This window comes from Passer domesticus, chromosome 2, assembly GCF_036417665.1.
Source record: "Passer domesticus isolate bPasDom1 chromosome 2, bPasDom1.hap1, whole genome shotgun sequence".
NCBI classification, from domain to species: Eukaryota; Metazoa; Chordata; class Aves; order Passeriformes; family Passeridae; genus Passer; species Passer domesticus.
Genome location: NC_087475.1, coordinates 101,099,392 through 101,120,190, shown reverse-complemented (window position 1 = coordinate 101,120,190; position 20,799 = coordinate 101,099,392). Strand labels below are relative to the sequence as shown.

General features: G+C 46.8%; 2 protein-coding genes and 9 non-coding genes across 12 annotated transcripts; 6 read left to right on the top strand and 5 right to left on the bottom strand.

Annotated features, from left to right (window-relative positions):
* The first annotated feature begins 1,054 nt into the window (after positions 1-1,054).
* On the top strand, positions 1,055-1,137 carry TRNAL-CAG (transfer RNA leucine (anticodon CAG)). The gene has a single exon. It is a non-coding gene; the product is annotated as a tRNA-Leu (tRNA).
* Positions 1,138-1,398: 261 nt separating this feature from the next.
* On the top strand, positions 1,399-1,472 carry TRNAI-AAU (transfer RNA isoleucine (anticodon AAU)). The gene has a single exon. It is a non-coding gene; the product is annotated as a tRNA-Ile (tRNA).
* A 570-nt stretch (positions 1,473-2,042) lies between these two features.
* TRNAT-AGU (transfer RNA threonine (anticodon AGU)) lies at positions 2,043-2,116 on the bottom strand. The gene has a single exon. It is a non-coding gene; the product is annotated as a tRNA-Thr (tRNA).
* A 246-nt stretch (positions 2,117-2,362) lies between these two features.
* Positions 2,363-2,444, bottom strand: TRNAS-AGA (transfer RNA serine (anticodon AGA)). Its single transcript has one exon. It is a non-coding gene; the product is annotated as a tRNA-Ser (tRNA).
* LOC135294578 (uncharacterized) lies at positions 2,391-8,706 on the top strand. Of its 2 annotated transcripts, XR_010356639.1 has the most exons (4): positions 2,391-2,579; positions 2,861-3,542; positions 7,627-7,855; positions 7,993-8,706. XR_010356639.1 is itself a non-coding variant. In XM_064410051.1 (3 exons), the coding sequence occupies exons 2-3, from the start codon at positions 2,982-2,984 to the stop codon at positions 7,702-7,704; spliced, it is 639 nt and encodes a 212-aa protein (XP_064266121.1). In that variant the 5' UTR covers positions 2,391-2,579; positions 2,861-2,981; the 3' UTR covers positions 7,705-8,706. The 2 variants fall into 2 exon arrangements, 1 of the variants encoding a protein (XP_064266121.1); XM_064410051.1 differs by having other exon boundaries at positions 7,627-8,706.
* Positions 2,678-2,751, top strand: TRNAI-AAU (transfer RNA isoleucine (anticodon AAU)). The gene has a single exon. It is a non-coding gene; the product is annotated as a tRNA-Ile (tRNA).
* On the bottom strand, positions 3,047-3,118 carry TRNAH-GUG (transfer RNA histidin (anticodon GUG)). The gene has a single exon. It is a non-coding gene; the product is annotated as a tRNA-His (tRNA).
* Positions 3,263-3,334, bottom strand: TRNAD-GUC (transfer RNA aspartic acid (anticodon GUC)). The gene has a single exon. It is a non-coding gene; the product is annotated as a tRNA-Asp (tRNA).
* TRNAI-AAU (transfer RNA isoleucine (anticodon AAU)) lies at positions 7,467-7,540 on the top strand. Its single transcript has one exon. It is a non-coding gene; the product is annotated as a tRNA-Ile (tRNA).
* TRNAD-GUC (transfer RNA aspartic acid (anticodon GUC)) lies at positions 7,839-7,910 on the top strand. The gene has a single exon. It is a non-coding gene; the product is annotated as a tRNA-Asp (tRNA).
* Positions 8,336-16,674, bottom strand: CPOX (coproporphyrinogen oxidase). The gene is made up of 7 exons (XM_064410032.1): positions 16,259-16,674; positions 16,024-16,167; positions 15,211-15,321; positions 14,671-14,812; positions 12,398-12,616; positions 10,688-10,792; positions 8,336-8,852 (listed from the first exon to the last, which is right to left on the bottom strand). The coding sequence occupies exons 1-7, from the start codon at positions 16,659-16,661 to the stop codon at positions 8,765-8,767; spliced, it is 1,212 nt and encodes a 403-aa protein (XP_064266102.1). The 5' UTR covers positions 16,662-16,674; the 3' UTR covers positions 8,336-8,764.
* Between the last annotated feature and the right edge of the window lie 4,125 nt (positions 16,675-20,799).

Here is a 20,799-nt window from a genome sequence, read left to right as displayed (position 1 = left end):
CAGTTTATTCCCATGTCTCTTTATATAGAGTTTTAAAGAACACCCTCTGTCTATCCCTGATTGGGTAGTAACAAGTTGTTACCCTGTATTGACTGGTCACTCAATCCCCTGGTGTGTACATGCAGAAAAAGTTGTTTGTGATATGTTTTCATTTTTCCACCTAAGGGTTGTAAAAAGTTCATACAGGTGGCTAGTGTTTTTCACAGTCCTAGAGTTTTTTCTCAGAGAAAGCAGGTTGTTTTCCACTTTTTCCACTGCTGCAGGACTCTCTTCTCACAGAGCTGGCAGCTTTCTCACGGTTTCTGTTTGCTCAAGTCAGGGCTCAGTTTTAAGGCTCTGGCCTGCTGTTCCACCATCACAAATACTTCACTTTCTCCTTTGTTCTTGAGGAGGACTTTTTCTACCCTGCTCAAAATATTTACTGAAGTAGGGACTTAGATTTCTTTTGTGTTTCTGTGAAACAGAACCTGAGTTTCTAATTGTTGTGGGGATTTTTGTTTTTTTTTCTGACTATTGGTTTTGAGGACATTCTGAAATTGAAGGTCTAGCACCACCTTTAGCTGCCATCTCATGAACTGGCAAATTTCTGCTGCAAAGTGATGTGAATTGACTTTGAATACCAAAATCACACAATTATTTTTAAGTAATAATAAATAAGTGACTTTGGTTTGCGCAGTTATCTACAGGTCTGTGCAAAACTGTATCTCTAATGTTAGTCCTGGTCTCTGGACTGCTCTAATGTAAGTGGGTTTTTGTAACCCAGAAATCCTTGGTCTCTTGTGGAGGACTGAGAGCCCTCTTCACCTGTGATCTCTGAGGGCGTGACAGAACAGTGGCTCCTGCTGCTGAGTGGTGTTTCAGGGTGGCCTTTTGGGGGCGCTTATACAGTGCCTGGGGGCTGCAAAGGGCAGCTGGGATGCCCTGCTACCCTGGCATCGCTCTGCTGCTGTGCCGTTCAGGTGGCATAAACGATGCACTTTTACTCCGTGTATGGTCGGGGGAGCCCCGGGTTCCGGTGGAACTGAATTGGGGCGGCCAGAAAATCACAGCAGCGGTCAGGATGGCCGAGCGGTCTAAGGCGCTGCGTTCAGGTCGCAGTCTCCCCTGGAGGCGTGGGTTCGAATCCCACTCCTGACATCGAATTTTCTGCTTGGGCCCTGTGAGGCGCTGTTTTGATGCGTGGTCCCGTCGAACGCGGGTGGGTGAGCGGAGGTAAGTGCGTCAGGGACACGCGTGGTGCCCACGCATTTGCGCCTCCGTTCGGTGCAGGCGATGCCCTTACGGATCGGCTCAGTAGGGATCGGCGCCGCGGCAGCCGCGCAGGTCGTGGTTAGTACTGCCCAGGCAGCCGTCTGACATGTAGAAAACTCATTAAAAACAAAAAAAATTCAAGCAACAGGCCGGTTAGCTCAGTTGGTTAGAGCGTGGTGCTAATAACGCCAAGGTCGCGGGTTCGATCCCCGTACGGGCCATTTTTTTTTTTTTTTTTTTGGGCCTCGCCCAGGTGATGGGGACTGCTGGTGTGGCTTCTTGACGCACTCCTTGTGCCGATCAGCAGAAGAGGGAGAAAATTCTCGCCTTCTGGAGGCGCCCACACCCTTCCGTGTTCACCTGCAGAGCCAAATAAAAGCTGCTACGGTTACGACTTGATTAGCCGCGGCTGATGCTTGTGGAGGACAGTGTCCAGCCGGACGTGAGAGAGGGGCTGAAGGAAAGGCGCTGCTCAGGGCTCACCTGTCACGGGCGATCTCCGCAGGAGGGCACAGCCCGATTTCCTGTAGGAAACGACACGGGCCGAGATGCCCGTCGGCACTAGAAGACGCCCTTCGAGAGGACGGCACATGGGTACAGGGGGGCTCCTCCGTCTATGCGGTGTAAATGATGAAAACGATCGACGCCCACCTTAACCCGCTACAGTGCAGACACGAGCAACTTGGGCCGCGCTGCGCTGCTGCGGGCACGGGATGAGGGGGAAGAAACCCGGCGAGGGAATTGAGGCGGCTCGTCCAAAATAAACCGGCGGGAAACGCCATGGATAACACAGGCACCGCTGGGATTCGAACCCAGGATCTCCTGTTTACTAGACAGGCGCTTTAACCAGCTAAGCCACGGCGCCGGGCGGGCCGGGTACAGCACCGCCTCGCCCTGTGGAAAAAGATCCGAGGCGCTCCTGAGGGCATCCTTTTCCCACTGGAGGGTTCCTGCTCTGAGCTGAGACTCTCGGGGAGTGACTCCGAATTCCCTCGTTTCTTCGTTTCTTACTGGTGAAAATTTTTTCTCGTGAAAAAAAAAAAGGCAAAGAGGAAGAGAATTTGGGACACCGCAGAGAGAAGAATATTTAGGAGGAGAAAAATAACCTCTTCGTAGTCGGCAGGATTCGAACCTGCGCGGGGAGACCCCAATGGATTTCTAGTCCATCGCCTTAACCACTCGGCCACGACTACTGCATATACAGTCTCTCAGGTTTTCCGCATTTGTCCGTCAAATCGGCGCCTTCGCCCCCTCACTTTCTGCAGTACTTCTTCCTAGCGTGTTCCCGACTCGGCGCCACCCCCGCCGAGGGTCGCCGGGATTTGCGCGTGAGTCCCGGAGCCACCCCCACCCGTCTGCGCAAGCGGGGGCGGACCGAGGCAGCTGATAGGCTGCCAATCAAGCCTATAGGAGCACCTGTACAGTGGGCCGGTTAGCTCAGTTGGTTAGAGCGTGGTGCTAATAACGCCAAGGTCGCGGGTTCGATCCCCGTACGGGCCAGCAGGCTTTTTGGGTGGTCCTTTTTTGGTGTGGGGTTTTTGTTGGGGTGGGTTTTTTTTTGGTTGGTTTTTTTTTTTTTTTAGCCTTTATTTTTTTCTTGCCGTTTTAGCGTTCTTGGTATCAAACCGCTCCCGCCCAGGAACGAGTCCCAGGCGTACCCACCCCGTAGCCGGGGTCAGGAGGACGAAAGTCACCTCGCCCCGTCTCGGCTAAGGCGCTCTCAGACAACGATGGCGGCAGGGAGACGAAAAAGACGAGACGAGACGAGAAAGCCTAGCAAAACACCACATGCTCCTGCCGTGACTCGGATTCGAACCGAGGTTGCTGCGACCACAACGCAGAGTACTGACCACTATACGATCACGGCCGCCCAACGCCCGGCGCCACCGCCGCAGACGCCGACTCCTTTCCGCCCCACTCCTCCAGCCATGTTCCCGATGGTAAGGGGATGGATGGCAATTTCACCGAAGAAAAGTAAAGTGGCGATGGCGCAGCAAAATAGCACCATGACCTCCCCGTCGGGGAATCGAACCCCGGTCTCCCGCGTGACAGGCGGGGATACTCACCACTATACTAACGAGGAGCGCCTTAGTATGTTGAGGCCGGGTGTAACCAGGCTAGGCAGGAAGCGCCTGAGGGGAAATGGCGGCCGTCTGGGCGCCTTCAGGGAGCCGTCAGCGCTGCCGCGCCCGAGCGGGCACGGAGGGAGACCCCACCGAGGCTTTCCTAACTACCTGCGGCTCGCGACTTCCTGCATTTGCGTTGCTCTAAGCTTGAACACGAGGTTTACGGTGAGTCCCGCCTCACGGAGCGCATTTGAAGGGTATGGCTGACAGGGAAACCCACCCCCTGGCTCCCAAATCCATCAACCTCTTGTCTGCCATCATGAAAGGCGTGGTTTGCTGGGTGGTTTACATTCAGAAATTTCAGATAGTCTCTCAAGGGTAGTTGGGTTTTCCTTGCTAAAAAGGCGGCAAAGTTGGCACTGTGTAATTGGTTTCAGTAATAAAAAAAAAAAGGGAGGGGGCAATAACAATTTAAAAATGCCATTTCCTATAGTGTTACACAAGTCTGGGGGGGATCAAGAACCTGCAGAAAGCCATCAGAATCTAGCATCTTTAAGGCACATTTGTAACCAGTTTTGGCCATGTACATACGTCTTTTTGCTCCACCTGTCGCCAAAAGCATCGGGATAAATCAAACACTATATTTTAGTATTAGAAAGTAGGCATTGCTTTATTCACAGTGCCAGTGTGTGCATGGATATAGCTCTGCCTAAATGCTGGGCCACTTTCAAAACTTTTCACTTACTTACACATTTTTATCAAACGAAGAAATTAATGTCTATTGGTTATAAACTATGTAATTATTTTCATTAAACAGTATTCTGTGTCTTGTTGGTTATTGATTTCTCATTATGAACATTTTCAGGTTTTTTACTAATCTTTTTCCCTAATAAGGCATTTCCAGCACAAATGCTGAATTGTCTTTGTTAGTTTCTTCTTTAACTTCTGGTTCCTGCAACATGTCCTAGGAAGGCTATAAATTTTGCATTCCAGGTGTAGCAATACCTCTCTCCCCCAGGCTTTGTTCACTGAAGGTGACATCAGGGTTAGTTTGGCAAAAACTTCAAAAGTTTAATTAATTTTCCAAATCTATTCTAACAATAGCAGTTGGTAAAATAAACTTTGCTGCTTGCTGGTTACAGTGGAAAATCACACCGTTTATGAGTAGTACACACTGCTTATGATTTATTAAAAATTAATTATAAAGCTAATTAAAACCATTATATTGTAAAAGAGTTCTTAGCTAAACTGAAGTTCAAAAATCAGTTTTACGAACACGATCACTTACCTGCAACGTACCATATTTAAGAGGGGGAAAGTAAATGTCATCCTTTACTTCCTCATTCCTGGACTAGTTCTTCTTATGTGGTTTTCTTGGAACAACTGTTTTTCCTGGGAAAGGAAAGATATTGAAAGTATTAAATTTATTAAATCTGACTCCTTGGGGAAAAGAAAAGGAAACAGGCATTTCAAACATGTAGTTCTAAGTATTGCATTTAGACAAACATCTGTCATCAAAGATTCACCATCTTTCACCTGCACATTCCTGATGCAACAGTTGACAAGACAATTACTTATTTCTTACTCCAGGAAGAAAAAATAATGTACACCTCTCCCTAGGCATCCTTCTTATCCTGAAAGACTGGAAAATGTATTTGGAAATGTATTTTGAACTGTAATGACACAATAGCTAAATAGGAACAAAACAAACTGTGCTTCTTGCATTTTAAAAATGGTGAAATAGTTCATAATTGTCTTAGAAAATGGTATTTTAAACGAATGAGTGGTCAATAAATTAGGGATAACCTAATAAAAAAGAGTCAAGGTTGGTAATAATGTAAGTTAGGGCTGCAAATACCTTCTCTTGCAGAAAGACGCATTTCATTGCAGTTGCATTGTATCTTCTGGGTCCTGGCACACAATTTTGCAGTTGTTCTTTCTTTACTGAGCAATTTGCTCTGGAAAAGGTCTTGTCCTGGTGTCTCTGAAATTATTTTACACTGAGGTCTACTAACAACAGCAGAAACACAAAGTGACTGTACAGCTTCTCTCTTCTCCGACTGTTGTCACCGCGTCCTCTCAGTGACCAAGCAGCCTGACATGGTCGACTGCAGGGGACAGTCCCCTGTGCCCAGAGGGTACAGGAGGGCAGCTAAGGATATCAACCCTAAGTCAGAGGAGAAGCTGGCAGACGACGGTGGAGGAGGAAAGGGTCAACTCTCAGCAGGGGTAAATCCAAGGTTTATTACGGGACACAAGAAAGCCCCAAACCTCATGGGAACCTACTGCAGAGAGCACAAACTGACCCCCTGCACCAGCTTATAATGGAGGGGGCGGAAACAAGGGAAAGATACAGCAAACATCCAATAGGGGAAACAGGGGGTGTGTAAACCCGGGAGATGGACAAGAAGGATCACAAATTAGGAGGTACCTTAAGGGAGGGCCCTGATCTCTGCCCAATCACTCGATGCCTCTGAGGGAAGATTCTGGAAAGAGGGGAAGGGCTGTCGGGTGATTAACAGGGGTACAGGGAGGAGACTAGGGAATGGCTCTGCAGATATAGGGAGGATTGACATGAGGGAGGAGGGGAGTAACTGGGGGCAAACCATTTTCGGGAAGGAAGTAGGGGTACATAGGTGAAACCATTTCAAACTGAGAACAAGGATAATAAAACACAATGCAACAAACAAAGATAATAAAACACAATACAACAGACTGTTGTCTTTATCATGATGCTTCTTGAGCTTGAAAATCTAACAAAATCCATTAGAAGTGTGTTTTTGAGAAAGCATGAGACAGAGTTTAAAATCCATATTCTGCTTACAACAGACACTCTTCATCTTGCCTCTGGAGTGATTCTACTGCTTCAGTCCTGTTTCCTAAAATTTTTTGATCAATTTCCGAGGACTGTGGTCCGGTGACTGTAGGAAAACCTACAGTCTTGGAGTCCCACCGTATTAGTGATTGAATGCTGCTGCTTAAGGAAAGAAAAACAGCACCAGTTGAAATTAGACCACGTCAGGGTTGCTTTTTTAGGTATATGACTTTTTGCAGATTCTTCCAGTTCTACAGCTAATCAAATAATTTTTTATTTTATAGACTGCCCACTTATTTTTTTAAGGCCCAGCATGTCACTAATAAATGATGCCTTTTCAATTTAGAAATTTTTATTCTAAAAAGTCCCCTTATTGTGGGGCTTTCTGCTTCTTTCCTCTTCATGCACATCTGTAGTTTTCTGCCCTTTTTTCATCAGATGTCTCCTGTCCTTTTCCTTCCTTACTCCATATTTTCTTACACATGATCTGTGACCATTTCCTCACACCATGTATTGGTCATTGCTTTGGTGGCAGCTTTGGGGTCTTTTTCTGCAGCCTGTGGGAACATGTCTGTTAAATGTTGCCCAGGATTTGAGGAAGCTCTTGTATTGTCATGACACTTTTATATATGCTTCTCTATGCAGATATTACCTTACATTTAGCTTCCCAGTATGTTTTTTATTGATGTATTTAATGATAGGTTGTGTTAATGGCAAATGAAACAACAAAGAAGAGCTAAACTTAGCACTCATACTGACAGTTTGTGAGGGGAAGGGCTGGGAATTTGATGACGTCCTCTTCCTCTCCGGCTTTCTCACTGACTCAGAGGTATTTAATTCTGAAATATTTTCTGCATTTTTCTAATCAATGTCTTGATTTCACGAGTGATCCAAATGAGCCATCACCGGGGGAATGACCCATCACTCTTTCCATCGCATTCCCGTCCGCGGCGTGGCCAAAAGGAGGGAGAGAGGGAAGGGTCGGGAATGGTTCCTACAAAGCGTGGCGGTTCGCTGCAGTGGTGCCGCTGGGAGGTGCGCGTCCGTGTGCGGGGTGCAGCCTCGCTGAGCCGCTCCGTGCCCCCTGCGCACCGGAGGAGGGAACAGGCAGAGAAAAACGAAAGGTTGTTAAAGTCTCAAGTTTTTAGGAATGCTCGTCACTCTGGCTAGTGCCCTTGCTGCTCTACCACGGCTCCCCGAAACAATTCACGCAGGCGGTGTCTAGGAAGAGCGATCGCAGTAATGGTGCAGAACGGCGCTCGGCAGTAGCTGCACCCACAGCACGGGTGTGGGAGTGCCTTGGATACTGGTTCTTAATATTCCCTCGACGGGTTGGCCGGTTAGCTCAGTTGGTTAGAGCGTGGTGCTAATAACGCCAAGGTCGCGGGTTCGATCCCCGTACGGGCCACGTTATTGTGCTTGTTTTTGGGTTCTTTCCCCCCCCTTAGCCATGAGATTACTGACTTTGCAGAGGATCACTTTATTTTGTTTTAGGGGCGGAGGGGTAACACGGAAAGGAACGCGGTACGGCCAAGAGGAAACTGGACTTGGGCGGTCATGGGGGCACAGTGAGTGCGAGCTGGACCGGCACCTCTCCCCATCCTATCCCACTCTGGGCCAGGCCAAGTGTCACCCGTACACCAGGAGCTGACAGCAGGTGAGCTGATACCACGTGATGACTGGGAGAGAGGAGCCCTATGTCTAATTCCTCGTTAGTATAGTGGTGAGTATCCCCGCCTGTCACGCGGGAGACCGGGGTTCGATTCCCCGACGGGGAGACATACTAGCTTTTTGGGTTTTCCCCCCCCTCAAACGGTGGGGGAAAAAAAACCCACGCCCCACTTGCTTTTCCCCTCCCAGCTCAGCAAGTTCGAGCTGAGAGACAAGACAATCACATTTGTCCAAAGCTGGGAGGAGCATGAAGGCACGCAGCAGCGTCCTGATCCACCATGGACCTCCCCGGCAATGGAGCCGGCCCGAGCAGCATTACTCTGCTGTGTGATCGCGGCACAGACGCTCAGTGCTGATTTTCTCAAAGACAGCCATTCTTCCATTCTCATGAGGTAACACCGAGACCTCAACCCACATCAGCCAAATTATGCTGCTGCAGCACATCTTAAACCATTTCCCCCGCTCCTACAATCAAAACATCACCAAAATACATGTGAAGTACTACCTTTTACACAGCTTCCTGAAAGCACAGTTTAAGGTTTAATATAATACCAAATATTCCCTTTATTCTTTAAAAAAATGTTTTTAAGCACACCAACATTTTAAAAGGGTAAGCAGTGCTATTTAGGCACAGATAATGCTTTCATTTCCCTGAAGACACCACAGTAGTTTGCCATTTTGCAGTCATCTAAAGCGTGCAGAGTAGCCCTGTGAGGCCTTCACCAGTCCTTCACAAGGCAACAGCAACAGGGGATGACAACATTAGCCCATCAGTCTAAAAAAATGAGTTCAAACATTTGCAAGTTCTAACAAGTCTACAGCATAATTAAGGCAGGAGGTAAGAGTATAAATAGACACACTGAAACACCACACAACAGCAGTTTGAATGGGCTGGTTTGCAGGTATTCCTGTTCTCTCAGAATGGCTCAGTGGAAGCAATCAATCTTGTTCATGATCTGTGTCAGTGCACCCAGTCTTTGGGATTTCGCAGAACCTCCAGAATTTCTGCTTCTTTCGAGCTCTCTGGTGGGTTGTGCATATACTCCCACCTGCAAGGACAAGTGAAACTCACTCAGATGGCCCAGCTGGCAGCCACTTCTCTGCACCAGGCTGTGTTTGGACTGGAGTTGCCTTTTCTTAGGATGCAAAGCTACATATACAGTTGATACTCTTGGCTGAGATGACAGATACAGTTACAAATCACAAGTTCAGTAAAAACAAATAATAATGCCACCAGGGTAGACAGGAGAAATGTTAGCTTCATCTTTTTTACCAACTTTTGAAAAATCTGGAAGGACAAGGAAAAAGAGCAGTACCCCATTCCCCACAAGGCATGCAGGTTTATTTGCAAAAATCTTGTAACAGTCTCTTGTGACACCCTAGTATCACAAAGAAGGTGAACAAAAACAGGAACACGCTGAATTCTGACAGTGACACAACCTTTTTCCAGAATTTTGGCTGGAAACTCTATGAGTCTTTGTTGAATCTTGGTTTTAAGAACAAAAGTGGTGAAAGATCCCTTTTTTCATTGAAAAAGCAATTGAAAGAGACACAAGAGAGAAAGGAAAGTGTCAGCAGTCAAAGAGATATGGGTATATCCTCCTTGCTCCTTTACCCCCACAAGGAATGACCCATTCATGCTGTGAAGTGAGCTAGTTTACTGATGAAAAAGAGCAAACCCAGACAACCACAGAAATTATAACAAAACACAGAACATGCTGCACCACCAGGTCAGGGACACATCAGATGTTGTCAGTGGGATGAAGATATATGGTGAGAACAGCACTGCCTTCACAGTTACAAGGCAGCAGGCAGTTTTTTCCTAGGAATTCATGACAGGATACCCAAAAGCAACCTGAAAGTGGGAATAAATAGTAAATGACCAAATTGGCTGGTGTGACAAGCATAAGCAAGATGGGTTAAAACCTAAAAGGACAGTTAAAAACAGTATTTAGCCAAGCAACTGAGTAATAAAATGGCAGGAAATTCACTGTTGATTTATGTGATGGACACAGAAAAAAGTTGCACACAAATTGACTTAAATTGTATTGCCCAGAAAAGACCCTGGCATTGTAACAGTTCTATGAAAAAGCCACCTGAAGTGGTCACCTTTTGACTGCTGAACAGCAGTCAAAACCAGCAAACAGAATACTAGGATTATGGAAAGAATAATGAATTAAAATATTGCTATGCCACTATGAGTCAGGAGCACACCTGCATCTTGTATCCAGATATGTAGCTTACATTGTCTCTTCCTTATCCCCAGTTCAGAAAAGGCACAGAAAACTTAAGCCTAGTAAAAGTGGCAAAAGGATGAAACATCAACTGTACAAAAGACAAAAAAGAGCAGGAAAACAAACTGTCAGCCTGGAAAACAAACAATGAAAACCCCCAAAAGCCTGTAAAATAAAAACTGTTATGGAGAAAATGAACAGGAAGAAAATCATGTTACTTAGTGAAAAGTCAGATGAAGTCATCAGGTTCAAGAAGAAAACAAAGAGGTACTTTCTCATGCAACACACAGTTAGTTAAACCATGGAGCTCCTTGCCCCACATTTGGCAGGATTGCCAGAAGCTCTCATGGTTTCGAAGGGCTACTAAACATAAACCCATAGAGCGAGAACAATAAATCTATCAAGAGGAACTAAGCACAAGAACTGTATTTTTTTTTTTTGCCCGAAAATCTCTATGCCACATACTACTGGCAATTAGGTGAGTACAACGGAGAAGCATCTGCATTTGTAGAACAGAGAACTGTTCTTGTATCAGGCATGAACTTATCACTGTTAAGAGACTAGAGACCAGGAGAGACCTTTGATTTAATCCTATTAAGTATTTTACTAAGAACAGTGCCTGCTGCAACCCCACATAATCACACCCTTACCTTGCAGTCAGTGGCAGAGACATAAGAATGCTTTCGATTCTTGATCCTGGTGTCAGGAGGCCAAACTTTGTACCTCTGTCATAAACCAAGTTGAACTCTACATACCTACAGGAATGAAGAGATGCAACAGAAAAAAACCTAGCTTATTAGCAGAAATTGGTTGTGCTTTCTTCAAATGGCAGACGTCAAACAAAACCAGACTCTTTTTCTGCTGAGTTGGGGTCAACTGTTCTTTAGCGTTCTCTGCATAGGAATGTGGGTGTGACCTTGCCACTCCACAGAACACTGGGAGAAGTGACCTCAGCTAAGAGACTAGAGCACACCAACTGTTCAAAGGAGAGCGGTCTGCAGGCTCCTGTGCTGTACTGTATTCCTCCCAGGCCTCAGCCCTGCTGGCAAGCTCAACATTACATTTACCTTGGTTCTTCTCTTCTTTGTGGGTGTGTAATAGAGAGGCCTTAAAGGTACTGAAAATAACCAGACAAAAAATCCTACTGTGCAGTCCTCCATGCTGAAGGACACGTTAAGCAGCAAGGCTAGAACAGTATTTCCTGGTTCCTGGGAAGATCTGGAAACAGCAGAAGTCAGATAGCTTAAGAGTGGTGGCTGGGATTTGTAAGTGATGAAATAGACCATTTTCTGCTACCAGCATAGGACTAGAGCTGTGACAATTCGTCAGGGATTATCTCAAGAGCCAGTACAGGGCATTTGTACTTAAAGATACAGGAAGGCAAAAGCTCTTATCTATGTGCAGAAATGGAAAGCTTTACATAGCCCCCATAACCTGCAAACAGACCCAGGGAAATAGGCCGCAAGCTGGTCCTGGCTGCAACTCAGAAAAGCTATTCCCCCTTTTAAACTTTGCAGGTTTGCTAAATCCCATTCACACACTGGATCCTGAAAGATGTTTCCAAGAACAGTCCCACCAAATTAAGGACGCTTGCTTAAGTGACCAGCAGCTGCAGACCAGTGATCTGAACTTGAATGCTTACACTCTTACCATGCCAGTCTTACATTTCTCTGAAGAACAGGCAGAAACTAAAGACTCCAGTTAAGCACAAAGCAGAGTTTCAATTCTCCATACGCTCAAACACTCACAGGACATGGAGAACAGAGTACAACTGTATTGACCAATGTACTTAAGCTTTTGCAGCATTAACAGTTGGTGACATTAACAAGCATCCTCCTAAGTCTTCTACAGGTATCCTCAATTCCTTTACAGGAATTTCAATGCCAAGATCAGATGGAATAAATATGTACGTAAGGAGCTGAAAGTACTCAAGTACAGTTACTTCCTGACTTTCTGAGGTTTTCTTGCACTACTTAATAGGAAGCCACCATTCCTTCACCCTTAACTCCTCATGTGTCAGGGCAGCCCTATATCCAGTATCTCTGGGCTGCAGGAGAGGGCAGGATTGAGGACATAAAGCACACCCACACCCCTTGGCCTGTTCTTCTTTTCTTGCTTTTTGAAGGAGTTGAAAAGAAATGGTGGTGCTTTGTATGGGTTGCCTGTATTGCAACATGGAAGAGTGGGAAATGCCTTCTTTGCACCCTCTTTAGCAATCCAGCACTGGATTTCAGAATTAGTTCTATGCACAAAAATGCTGAAATTCTTGGTGAGCTTTTTTGGTCCACACAACCTGTAACCATAAAGAAACTAGCTCATTTTTTTTTCTTGCCAGCCCAGTCCACCTCCTGTGTACTCACCGTCCTCTCCGAAGCTGTTGCCATAGCTTTTCCTCTGGTGTGAAAGAGTCATGGCAGTGCTTTTTCACAATGGGAATGTAACAAGGCACGACAGCTTTGGCACAACTCTTTACAAATTGGAATACTTCCTCCTTGGAGGGAGAGTCCATATCATCAAAGAATATGCCTCCAATCCCTCTCCGCTCACCACGGTGCTTGATGTAGAAGTAGTCATCACACCTAGAAGCAGCATCAGATGATTACTAATATGGTCCAGAGTATTCAAAGACATGAACAGTACTCCAAAGAGCTACATGCTGCAGGACAGAACCAGTGAAATACTGCCCACAAGTCAGTTTCTGCAGGGCTGGGTGCCCCACTGTTTCCCTGATTGCCCAGAGACAGGACAGTGCAGCATCACCGGGAAAGCACTCCTGTGTCACTTGCAGTAAAAGCTCTGATTAAATGGTCTCTGTAAAGCTACACATCACCACAAAGTCACTGAACACCATGGCAGATGCGTCCACGTGGGCTGATCCAATCCACATCCTCTACCTACTTGGAACAGGGACATCTGATTTCAAAACTTTAAAAACTAAGGGCTTTTGATAGATTCCGTTCCTAGCATTATATGTAGTTCTCAAATTATTTGGACAGCTTTTATATGAACTCAAATTTGGAAGAGTTTATTTACAGAATTTATTCTGTTCGCCATCCAAGTAAAAGAATTTTCTTCATCAAAACACAAGTAATCTAAGGTGCGAAGACCAGATAAGAAAGCAACTGTCACAGCACCCTTCCTTGGAAAAAGGCTTTTAAATAGTTGTAAGTTGAAAGACTGAGTCATTATAGCAGTGGCTTTTCATGACTCATGTTTAAGATTATAAATGAGTAAGGACAGCTTATCCTAAAAGCAATTAATCTCTTTTGTATTTACAGGGAGTATTTAGTTGTGAAATTACTGTAACTTGAATGATTTAACTCTGTCTTTTTTATAATTCCTTGCTTGAGCGTGCAACTCTTCAGACAGAGGAGAAAGCAAAGGGAAGTAGGAAGCAGGAACCATCAACATCAAGAAAACCCGGCTCTTCCATTATGACTAGTTTTCCATACGGGACCAGTTTTCCATATATCCACAACTGTTCTCAAGCATTATACATGGCATGGCCATAACAAGAGAGACATGGAGATGTAACAGATAACCTATACTATTTTTTATTCACTGGGATAATCAATCAGTGTTTTCTGTTTTTTGATAGGCAGAAGAGTTAGAGAAAAATGCCAAGTCAGAAATATAAAAGAGAATAAGCCTGGCAAAAATCTTAAATTTAGATCAGGTAGACAGTGTGGTAAGTGTAATAATGTTTATCTTCAACAAAGTGGGAAAAGGCCTATCCCCTGCAGCTTTACTTAAGCAGCAAAGAACCAGACTATTAAGGTAGATTTTCTAAACTACCATGCAAAAAATCCTCAGACAGAAAGCAGAGAGACAATGTCTCTCTACTAAGTGGTTGCCACCCAAACTATAACACCCACTTTATCTCCTGTCCTCAGACAAGACCCAATAGCTTACAAAAGGGTACTCCCACCTTCCTGCATACACAGCTTGTGGCAGATAGGATTATCAGACACAGAACAGCAAGCTCCCACTTGGTAGTGGAAGATCCCATCACTTGTATCTCTCAGCTCAAGAAGAACATTGAAAGTTTGCATCTTAGAAAATGTGCTGTTGAACTCCCAGTGATTGTGTCACCAGAGGAAAAAATACAGCTTCATCAAAGTATGAAGATTTTACATTAAGGACAATGTCCTTCACATACCTGGAAATTACCTGGCTGTAAAGGCCAGACTGAAGGCAGAAAAACAAAAGTGGGATTTTCAAAACTGCTGTGATGGCCCAAGAGCTCACACTGAATCATGCACCTTTACCATGAGTTCACTGTAAACAGAATTTGTACAAGTCCATGGGGCAGAAGTCTTGTCCTAGTTTAACACCAGAGGCTAAAAGGAATTTTAAGTTGCCTAGTGCAACAAAACCTTGATGAATCAGCTTGGTTTTTCTTTGGGCTATAGACTTACGATCCTAGTTGTCAGGATCATAACTTGAAAATCCAGGATTATGTAAATAAAGATATTTCTTTAGACAACAATTTGTACCAGTACACTTCTGATTTTCATTAGGGCTTTCTGATACTTTTCAAAAGGCAGCAGAACCTACAGTTCCTAGCATACACTTAACTGCCAACACCTAGTGCTGCTTTCTGCTCCCCCCAAGCACACCTTCATCCACGTACCATTTCTTGTACTTGGGATACAGCTTCAGATCATGCTTGTCACAGGCTTCTTTCAGAGTCTTGTGAAAATGAATGGCATCCTCTTCATTCAAGTAAGTTGGAGTGAGGTCAGTCCCACCACCAAACCACCACTGTTTAGTTCCTATAGCAGAGGCAAGCAGCAACATTTTTCTTTTAAACTTCTGAACAGCAACTTGTTGCTAGTGGTTCACCAAGAAATAACAACTACTTTTACAATACAAAACAACATCATTTTTCAGTGGTGTCCCTAAACATCAATAGTGAAAAATTTGCCTACAAGGTAGTGCAATGATCAGTGACTTCAGGAAGAGATGAAACAAACTCCAAGGTAGTGAAAACCATTTTCGACCACTGACCCTGACTATAGGACAGCAGTTTCACAAGATGGGCTGCTGACTCTTGACGTAGCTGGGAGCAAACTCACACTGGTTCTTGATTTCTTACCCCAGCCATGCATTCACACTTCCTTGGAGCAGAGTCAGACATTTCATACATTTCTCATTGGACTATGATCCTTACCATCTGCTTCTTCAATTTCAAAGTATCTGTAGTTGAAGTGCATGGTTGGAACATGAGGATTCTTTGGATGGATAACAGAGCTCACACCCATGGCACAAAAAGGCAGCTTCCCTGCATAAAAAGATGCACAGAAAAAGCTCTTCGGTTTTTCAATAAACTTCATTTGTCATAATTTAAGAAATATCACTATTTTCCCTTACGCTCCAAGGCACAACAGGAAACAGTCTCATGTTGGGTCACCATAATTATTAATCGGTGGGCAAGTTACTTCTCATCTATACACTTCTGTGCACCGAACTCAGTTATTTCCTTGGTATTTGTTCTAAAACATGACAATACTTTGGAGAACCCACTAGATGAAGACCACTTAAACCATAAGGCACTGCCTTCTACCACCCCCAGTCCTCACAATTACCCTTAATTACACAAAGGTGTATTGAGTACCCTCTAGCCTACAGGTGTTGTTGGGTTTCTCCCTCCACCTCGTTGGTACATACAACATTCCTGCACTGTTTCACTGTTGCGTTACAGCGTCATTACTGAGAAGTCACCTGTGCCGACAATACATTCCTCATAGCAGCAAGACAGAGAGAGAAGCACTCCCGTACCTAGCTTTCTAGGGACATGAAAATCCACCTATCAGGCTTACTGATCAGAAATCACTATAATACAAATGAAAACCTTTGAACTTTCATCAGTCTGGCCTTCCTCATGTTCTACTCAAAGGCCAGGTTGCTTTCAGAGTACTTGAACGGGAATACTCAGATGAACACGTCCCCGTTCCCTTTCCCAACTGCGCGACAGACGCCTTACCGTCCTTGGCCTTCAGAGACTTCCCTCTGCTCCGCATCTGCCGCGCTGCCTCCTCGGACAGGAGTCCGGACACGACGGACACGTTCACACCCGCCTTCTCGAAGACCTCGCCATCCTGCAGCACGCAGCTGATGCCGCCTCCGCCTGCCAACGCCAGGCTCCAGGTCAGGGTCACCGAGGGGTGACCGAACCCGGGGTGCCGGTATCCGCGGTCTCCCCCGCGGCTTCCCCGTACCTTCCTTCCTTTCCCAGCTGTCAACGGCGAAGGAGGCACCGGGATCCAGGTCGGCCAGGGCGCGACACACCTCCGCCTGCGTCTCCATGATGAGCAGCTCCATGCGGCTCCGCAGCTCCCGCCGCCGCCGCCGCAGCTCCCGCAGCCCGCTCACCGGCGGCGCCATGAACCGCTGCCGCATCTCCTTCTCCTCCTCGTCCTCCCGGGCCGCCGCCAACGCGGCTTGCCGCCGCCACAGCCCCAGCGCCAGCCCCAGCCCGCCCAGGGCTCCCGCGGCCGCCAGCGCGGCCCGCCGCGCCCCCCAGCCCGCCGGCCCCGGCCGCGCGGAGCCCAGCGCCCGACCAAAGGCGACGGCGGGCGGGCCGCGAGCGGCCCCGCGGAACAGACGCGCTGCCGCCGCCATGACCGGCGCCACGGTGCCAGCGGGGCGGAGCGGGGGCGGGGCGGAGCGGGGGCGGGGCGGAGCGGGGGCGGGGCGGAGCGGGGGCGGGGCGGAGCGGGGGCGGGGCGGAGCGGGGCGGAGCGGGGGCGGAGCGGGGCGGAGCGGGGGCGGAGCGGGGCGGAGCGGGGGCGGAGCGGGGGCGGGGCGGAGCGGGGGCGGGGCGGAGCGGGGGCGGGGCGGAGCGGAGCGGGGGCGGGGCGGAGCGGGGGCGGAGCGGGGGCGGGGGCGGGGCGGAGCGGGGGCGGGGCGGGGGCGGGGCGGGGCGGGGCGGGGGCCGCGCTAGATACGAATGTCTGTCTGCCTTCGGAAACGATTAGGGAAAGCACCTCTGAGATCATCCAGTCTGGTCTGTCGTCTATCACCACATTGACACCACCTCCAGAGACAGTGACTCCACCACCTCCCTGGGCGGTCCAATCCAATGTCTAAACAGCCTTTCTGTGAAGAAACTCTTCCTAATGTTAACTTAAACCTTCCCCTGACAGAGCTTAACACTATGTCCTCTCGCTGGTTGCTTGGAAGAGAGTGATCCCCACGTGGCTACAACCTCCTGTTAGGTAGCTGTAGAGAGAGATAAAGTTACCCCTGAGCCTGCTTTTCTTCAGGCTGAACAACCCCAGCTCCCTCAGCTGCTCCTCATAAGACTTGTGCTCCAGACCCTTCACCACCTTCATTGTTCTTCCTTGGACCTGCTCCAGCACCTCAATGGCCTTCCTGAACTGAGGAGCCCTGAACTGGACACAGTGTTTGAGATGTGGTCTCACTAGTGCTGAGTTCAGAGGAAGAATCACTTCCCTAGTCCTGCTGGTCATGCTATTTCTGAAAGAGGCCAAAATGCCATTGGCACACAGCTGGCTCATACATGTCTGTACAAGAAAGCCCATCCACACTGACTGCTGTGAAAGAGTGCAAGCATCCTAATACCCTCCCATCAGGATCTGGGCTGCCCATTGCGTGAGAGTGGCGTGACAGGGAGAGGCATCGACGGATGCAGCACTCAGGTGCCACACCTCGCCTGACGCAGCTTTGGGAGAGGGGGCTGTGCTGTCCTTGTGCCTATAAAATATCTCTGCATACTGCTTACAAATAACCTGATATTGTTGATGCAACTACATGGGGCTGCAGAGTAATTTTGTGAGTAATGGCTTGTGCAGGGCCAGGCATTGCTGGAATAGGGGTAAGGCTGTATTTTACTGAGCTGTCCTGTGAACCATGTGGAATTGCTCTTCTGTGTATGGTATTTCTGGTTTTCTACTCATAGTAAGGAGTTTTTAGAACCTGAATAGTTTGTGGGACCACCAGTTTAGTGCAATAGGATTATTTCCCATGGATCTGGGAGGACACATGCTTATACATCCTTTTTTCTTTCTAAAGTTGAAGCACATGTTGTTTCCTAATATAGTGGAGGAACTAGAGACGCGTAGTGAAAGGGCTTTGATCTCACTGCAGTTACAGAGACATGGTGGGATAGCTTGCATCACTGCAGCGTTGTCATGAAGGGCTATGCCCTGTTTAGGAGAGACAGACCAGAAAGGTGCGGTGGTGGAGTTTCCCTCTCTGTCAGAGAGTACTTGGGTGGAAAACAAGCAAGTCATGATCTCACGTGTTAGGAAAAAAGGGCAGACTAATAGGTAACAGTAACAGTAATAGGTTACAGTAAAGGTAACACTGTTGTGGGTGTTCACTACAGGCCACCTGAGCAGGAGAAAGTGCATGAGGTCTTCTACAGACGGCTTGAAGCAGCCTCACAGTCACAGGCCCTGGTTCCCGGGGGGACTTTAACTACCCTGACACCTGCTGGAGAAACCACAGGTGACAAAAGTGATTAAGGGTCTGGAGTGTCTCCCTTACAAGGAAAGGCTGAGGGAGCTGGGTCTGTTCAGCCTTGAGAAGAGATGACTGAGAGGGGACCTCATCTGTGTCGATGAATAACTGAAGGGGAGGATGTCAGGCTCTGCTTGGTGGTGTCAAGCAATGGAACAAGAAGGCACTGAGTAGAAACTGATGCACAAGAAGTTTTACCCGAACAGGAGGAACAACTTCTTTAATGTGGCCAAGCATGGAAAGAGGATGCCTAGAGAGAATGTGGAGTCTCCCTCCCTGGAGAACCATCTGGGCACAATCCTATGCCAGGTGCTCTGGGATCGCTCTGCTTGAACAGGGAGGTTGTACCAGATGGTCCACTGTGGTCCCTTCCAACCTACCCAGCCTGTGATTCTGTGAAAAGAAGAATTCAGAATACCAAAGAGAAGGTCTGTGTAGTGCCAGGTGTTTAAAAAGTACTGCATAGCATAAAAATGGCTCAGCTCTGCAAAGATTGCACTTCATTATGGGACTGTTCCTTGGAAACAGTAATCTGGTATTTCTGAACTGATTTGCACCTGTAGTACCCAAGCATAGATCAGTTTCAAATGTGGCTCTGTGGAAAATGTGGAGATTAATCTCTGTTATGGATCTGGGCTTCATTATCTGCCTCTTTTCACTGCAGAGTATTTTTGGGGGGAGTGTCTGTATAAAGTGATAACGTTTGCTCAAACGTTATCTTCAGGCATATTCTTATTTCTGATCTGGTTCTGCTCTTTGGCAGCAGAGAATGCTGTAAAGCTGCTGAAGCTCTGCAACGTGGAACAGATCTCCGCTTATCTCTCTTCTGCCATCAGCTGGAGAAAATGATCCCTGATAAGCAAGGAAACCCGACCCAGTGGAGGTAGGAGTGAATGTGTTAAGAGAGGTCTGTGGCTTGTAAATAGCTTGAAAGTGCATAATGCATACTGTTTAGCATCAAAACGTTTAGATGTATTCAGTAGATACAGTTCAAGAAGAAACTGAGCTATCACTGCCAGCCCTGGATAAAGAACTGTGGAAAGAGCTGCTTAGAGTAGCCAAAACCCCTAAGATGTTAGTGCCCTTCCAAGCTCTTTACTGTAGTAAAGCTCTGCTCTTTCAGTAGGTTTTTTTTTAGACATTATTAAAAACAAATAAATGTCAGGGCCAAGACATGTAAAACACATTCCTGCTGATTTCATATGTTGGTGGGTTTTTTTCTGTATGAGGTTGAATGCAATCTTTAATTGATAACATCTGGTAATTCAGCTGGACAGGACCTCTGGAGGTCTCTAGTCCAGCCCCAGGGGTTCACCATTCCCAGGCTGGATGAGGTTGTGCAAGGTCTTCCTTATCCAGCTGCAGTTAGAAAAACCTCTTTCCTCGTTTTTCCTGGGCTCCTGCCTCAGCACTCCACCACCCCCACCAGGAAGAATCTGGTGAGAATTTCCTTTGCTGCAACCACATTCCCAGGTCAATGTCTTGCTCTTGCTAGTGAAGTTTAGAAGCATGACTGCTTTATACACTGGGATTGCTCAGGCTGGATGCAGAAGCCAAGTCAGGCTTTCATTCTCTGTTGGTGATGAGGAGTGACACAGTGTAAGACACTCACAATGTTTCTGTGCTGAATCCTGTCATGTTAGCACCTTGCAAGGATCTCCTCTCTGGCAGCACATTAAGGCTGAAATGTCAGCCAAGTACTGATGTGTGTGAGATGCTCAGCAGTGATACGAGGCAAGAAAATGACAGCTCACATTTTGATCTGCTTTTGCAGTGTATAGTGATGGTGTGTAGGATAGGCCTTTCTGTGGAAGTACTCATAGAAGAGGAAAAAGGCACTTAGAGTTTAGTGAAGGGCAAAGACTTAAACCTGGAATTGGTCTTGCGTTTACCTGAACAAGAATTGAATCTGAGGAATGGTACCTTTTGCTCTTTTACGGAGCTACATGAAATCCCAAGGTTTTGGCCTCCCTTAAAATCTCCATGTCAGTTTTAAAAGTTTGACTGAAAATATGCATGGGTGAAATGACTTCAAATATTTTGTCTCTTAGCATCTTGTCCATTTTCATACCTGTATGTGTTTTGTTGTGAGGGTCTTGCAATAGGTTTTGTTTTCAGTGACAGCAAAGCCATTTAGATTTGCTTTGTAGTCAAAACCTCTACTGGTGCAAGTGAGTGTGATTCTAGAGAAGGTTGTAGGGCTACAGTGATTTCAAGTAGATTTGAAGAACTGGACTTCTACTTACAGTATTATGTAAGGTGATCTCTTATGAAG

Coding starts and splice junctions, on each gene's coding strand:
- LOC135294578 (XM_064410051.1), top strand. CDS start 2,982: ATGGCGGCAGGGAGACGAAAAAGACGAGACGAGACGAGAAAGCCTAGC. Junction 3,543..7,626: donor GCTTGAACACGAGGTTTACG/GTGAGTCCCGCC, acceptor ATTTTGTTTTAG/GGGCGGAGGGGTAACACGGA.
- CPOX (XM_064410032.1), bottom strand. CDS start 16,661: ATGGCGGCGGCAGCGCGTCTGTTCCGCGGGGCCGCTCGCGGCCCGCCC. Junction 14,813..15,210: donor TGAAATTGAAGAAGCAGATG/GTAAGGATCATA, acceptor CCTCTGCTATAG/GAACTAAACAGTGGTGGTTT. Junction 12,617..14,670: donor TATCCCAAGTACAAGAAATG/GTACGTGGATGA, acceptor TGCTGCTTCTAG/GTGTGATGACTACTTCTACA.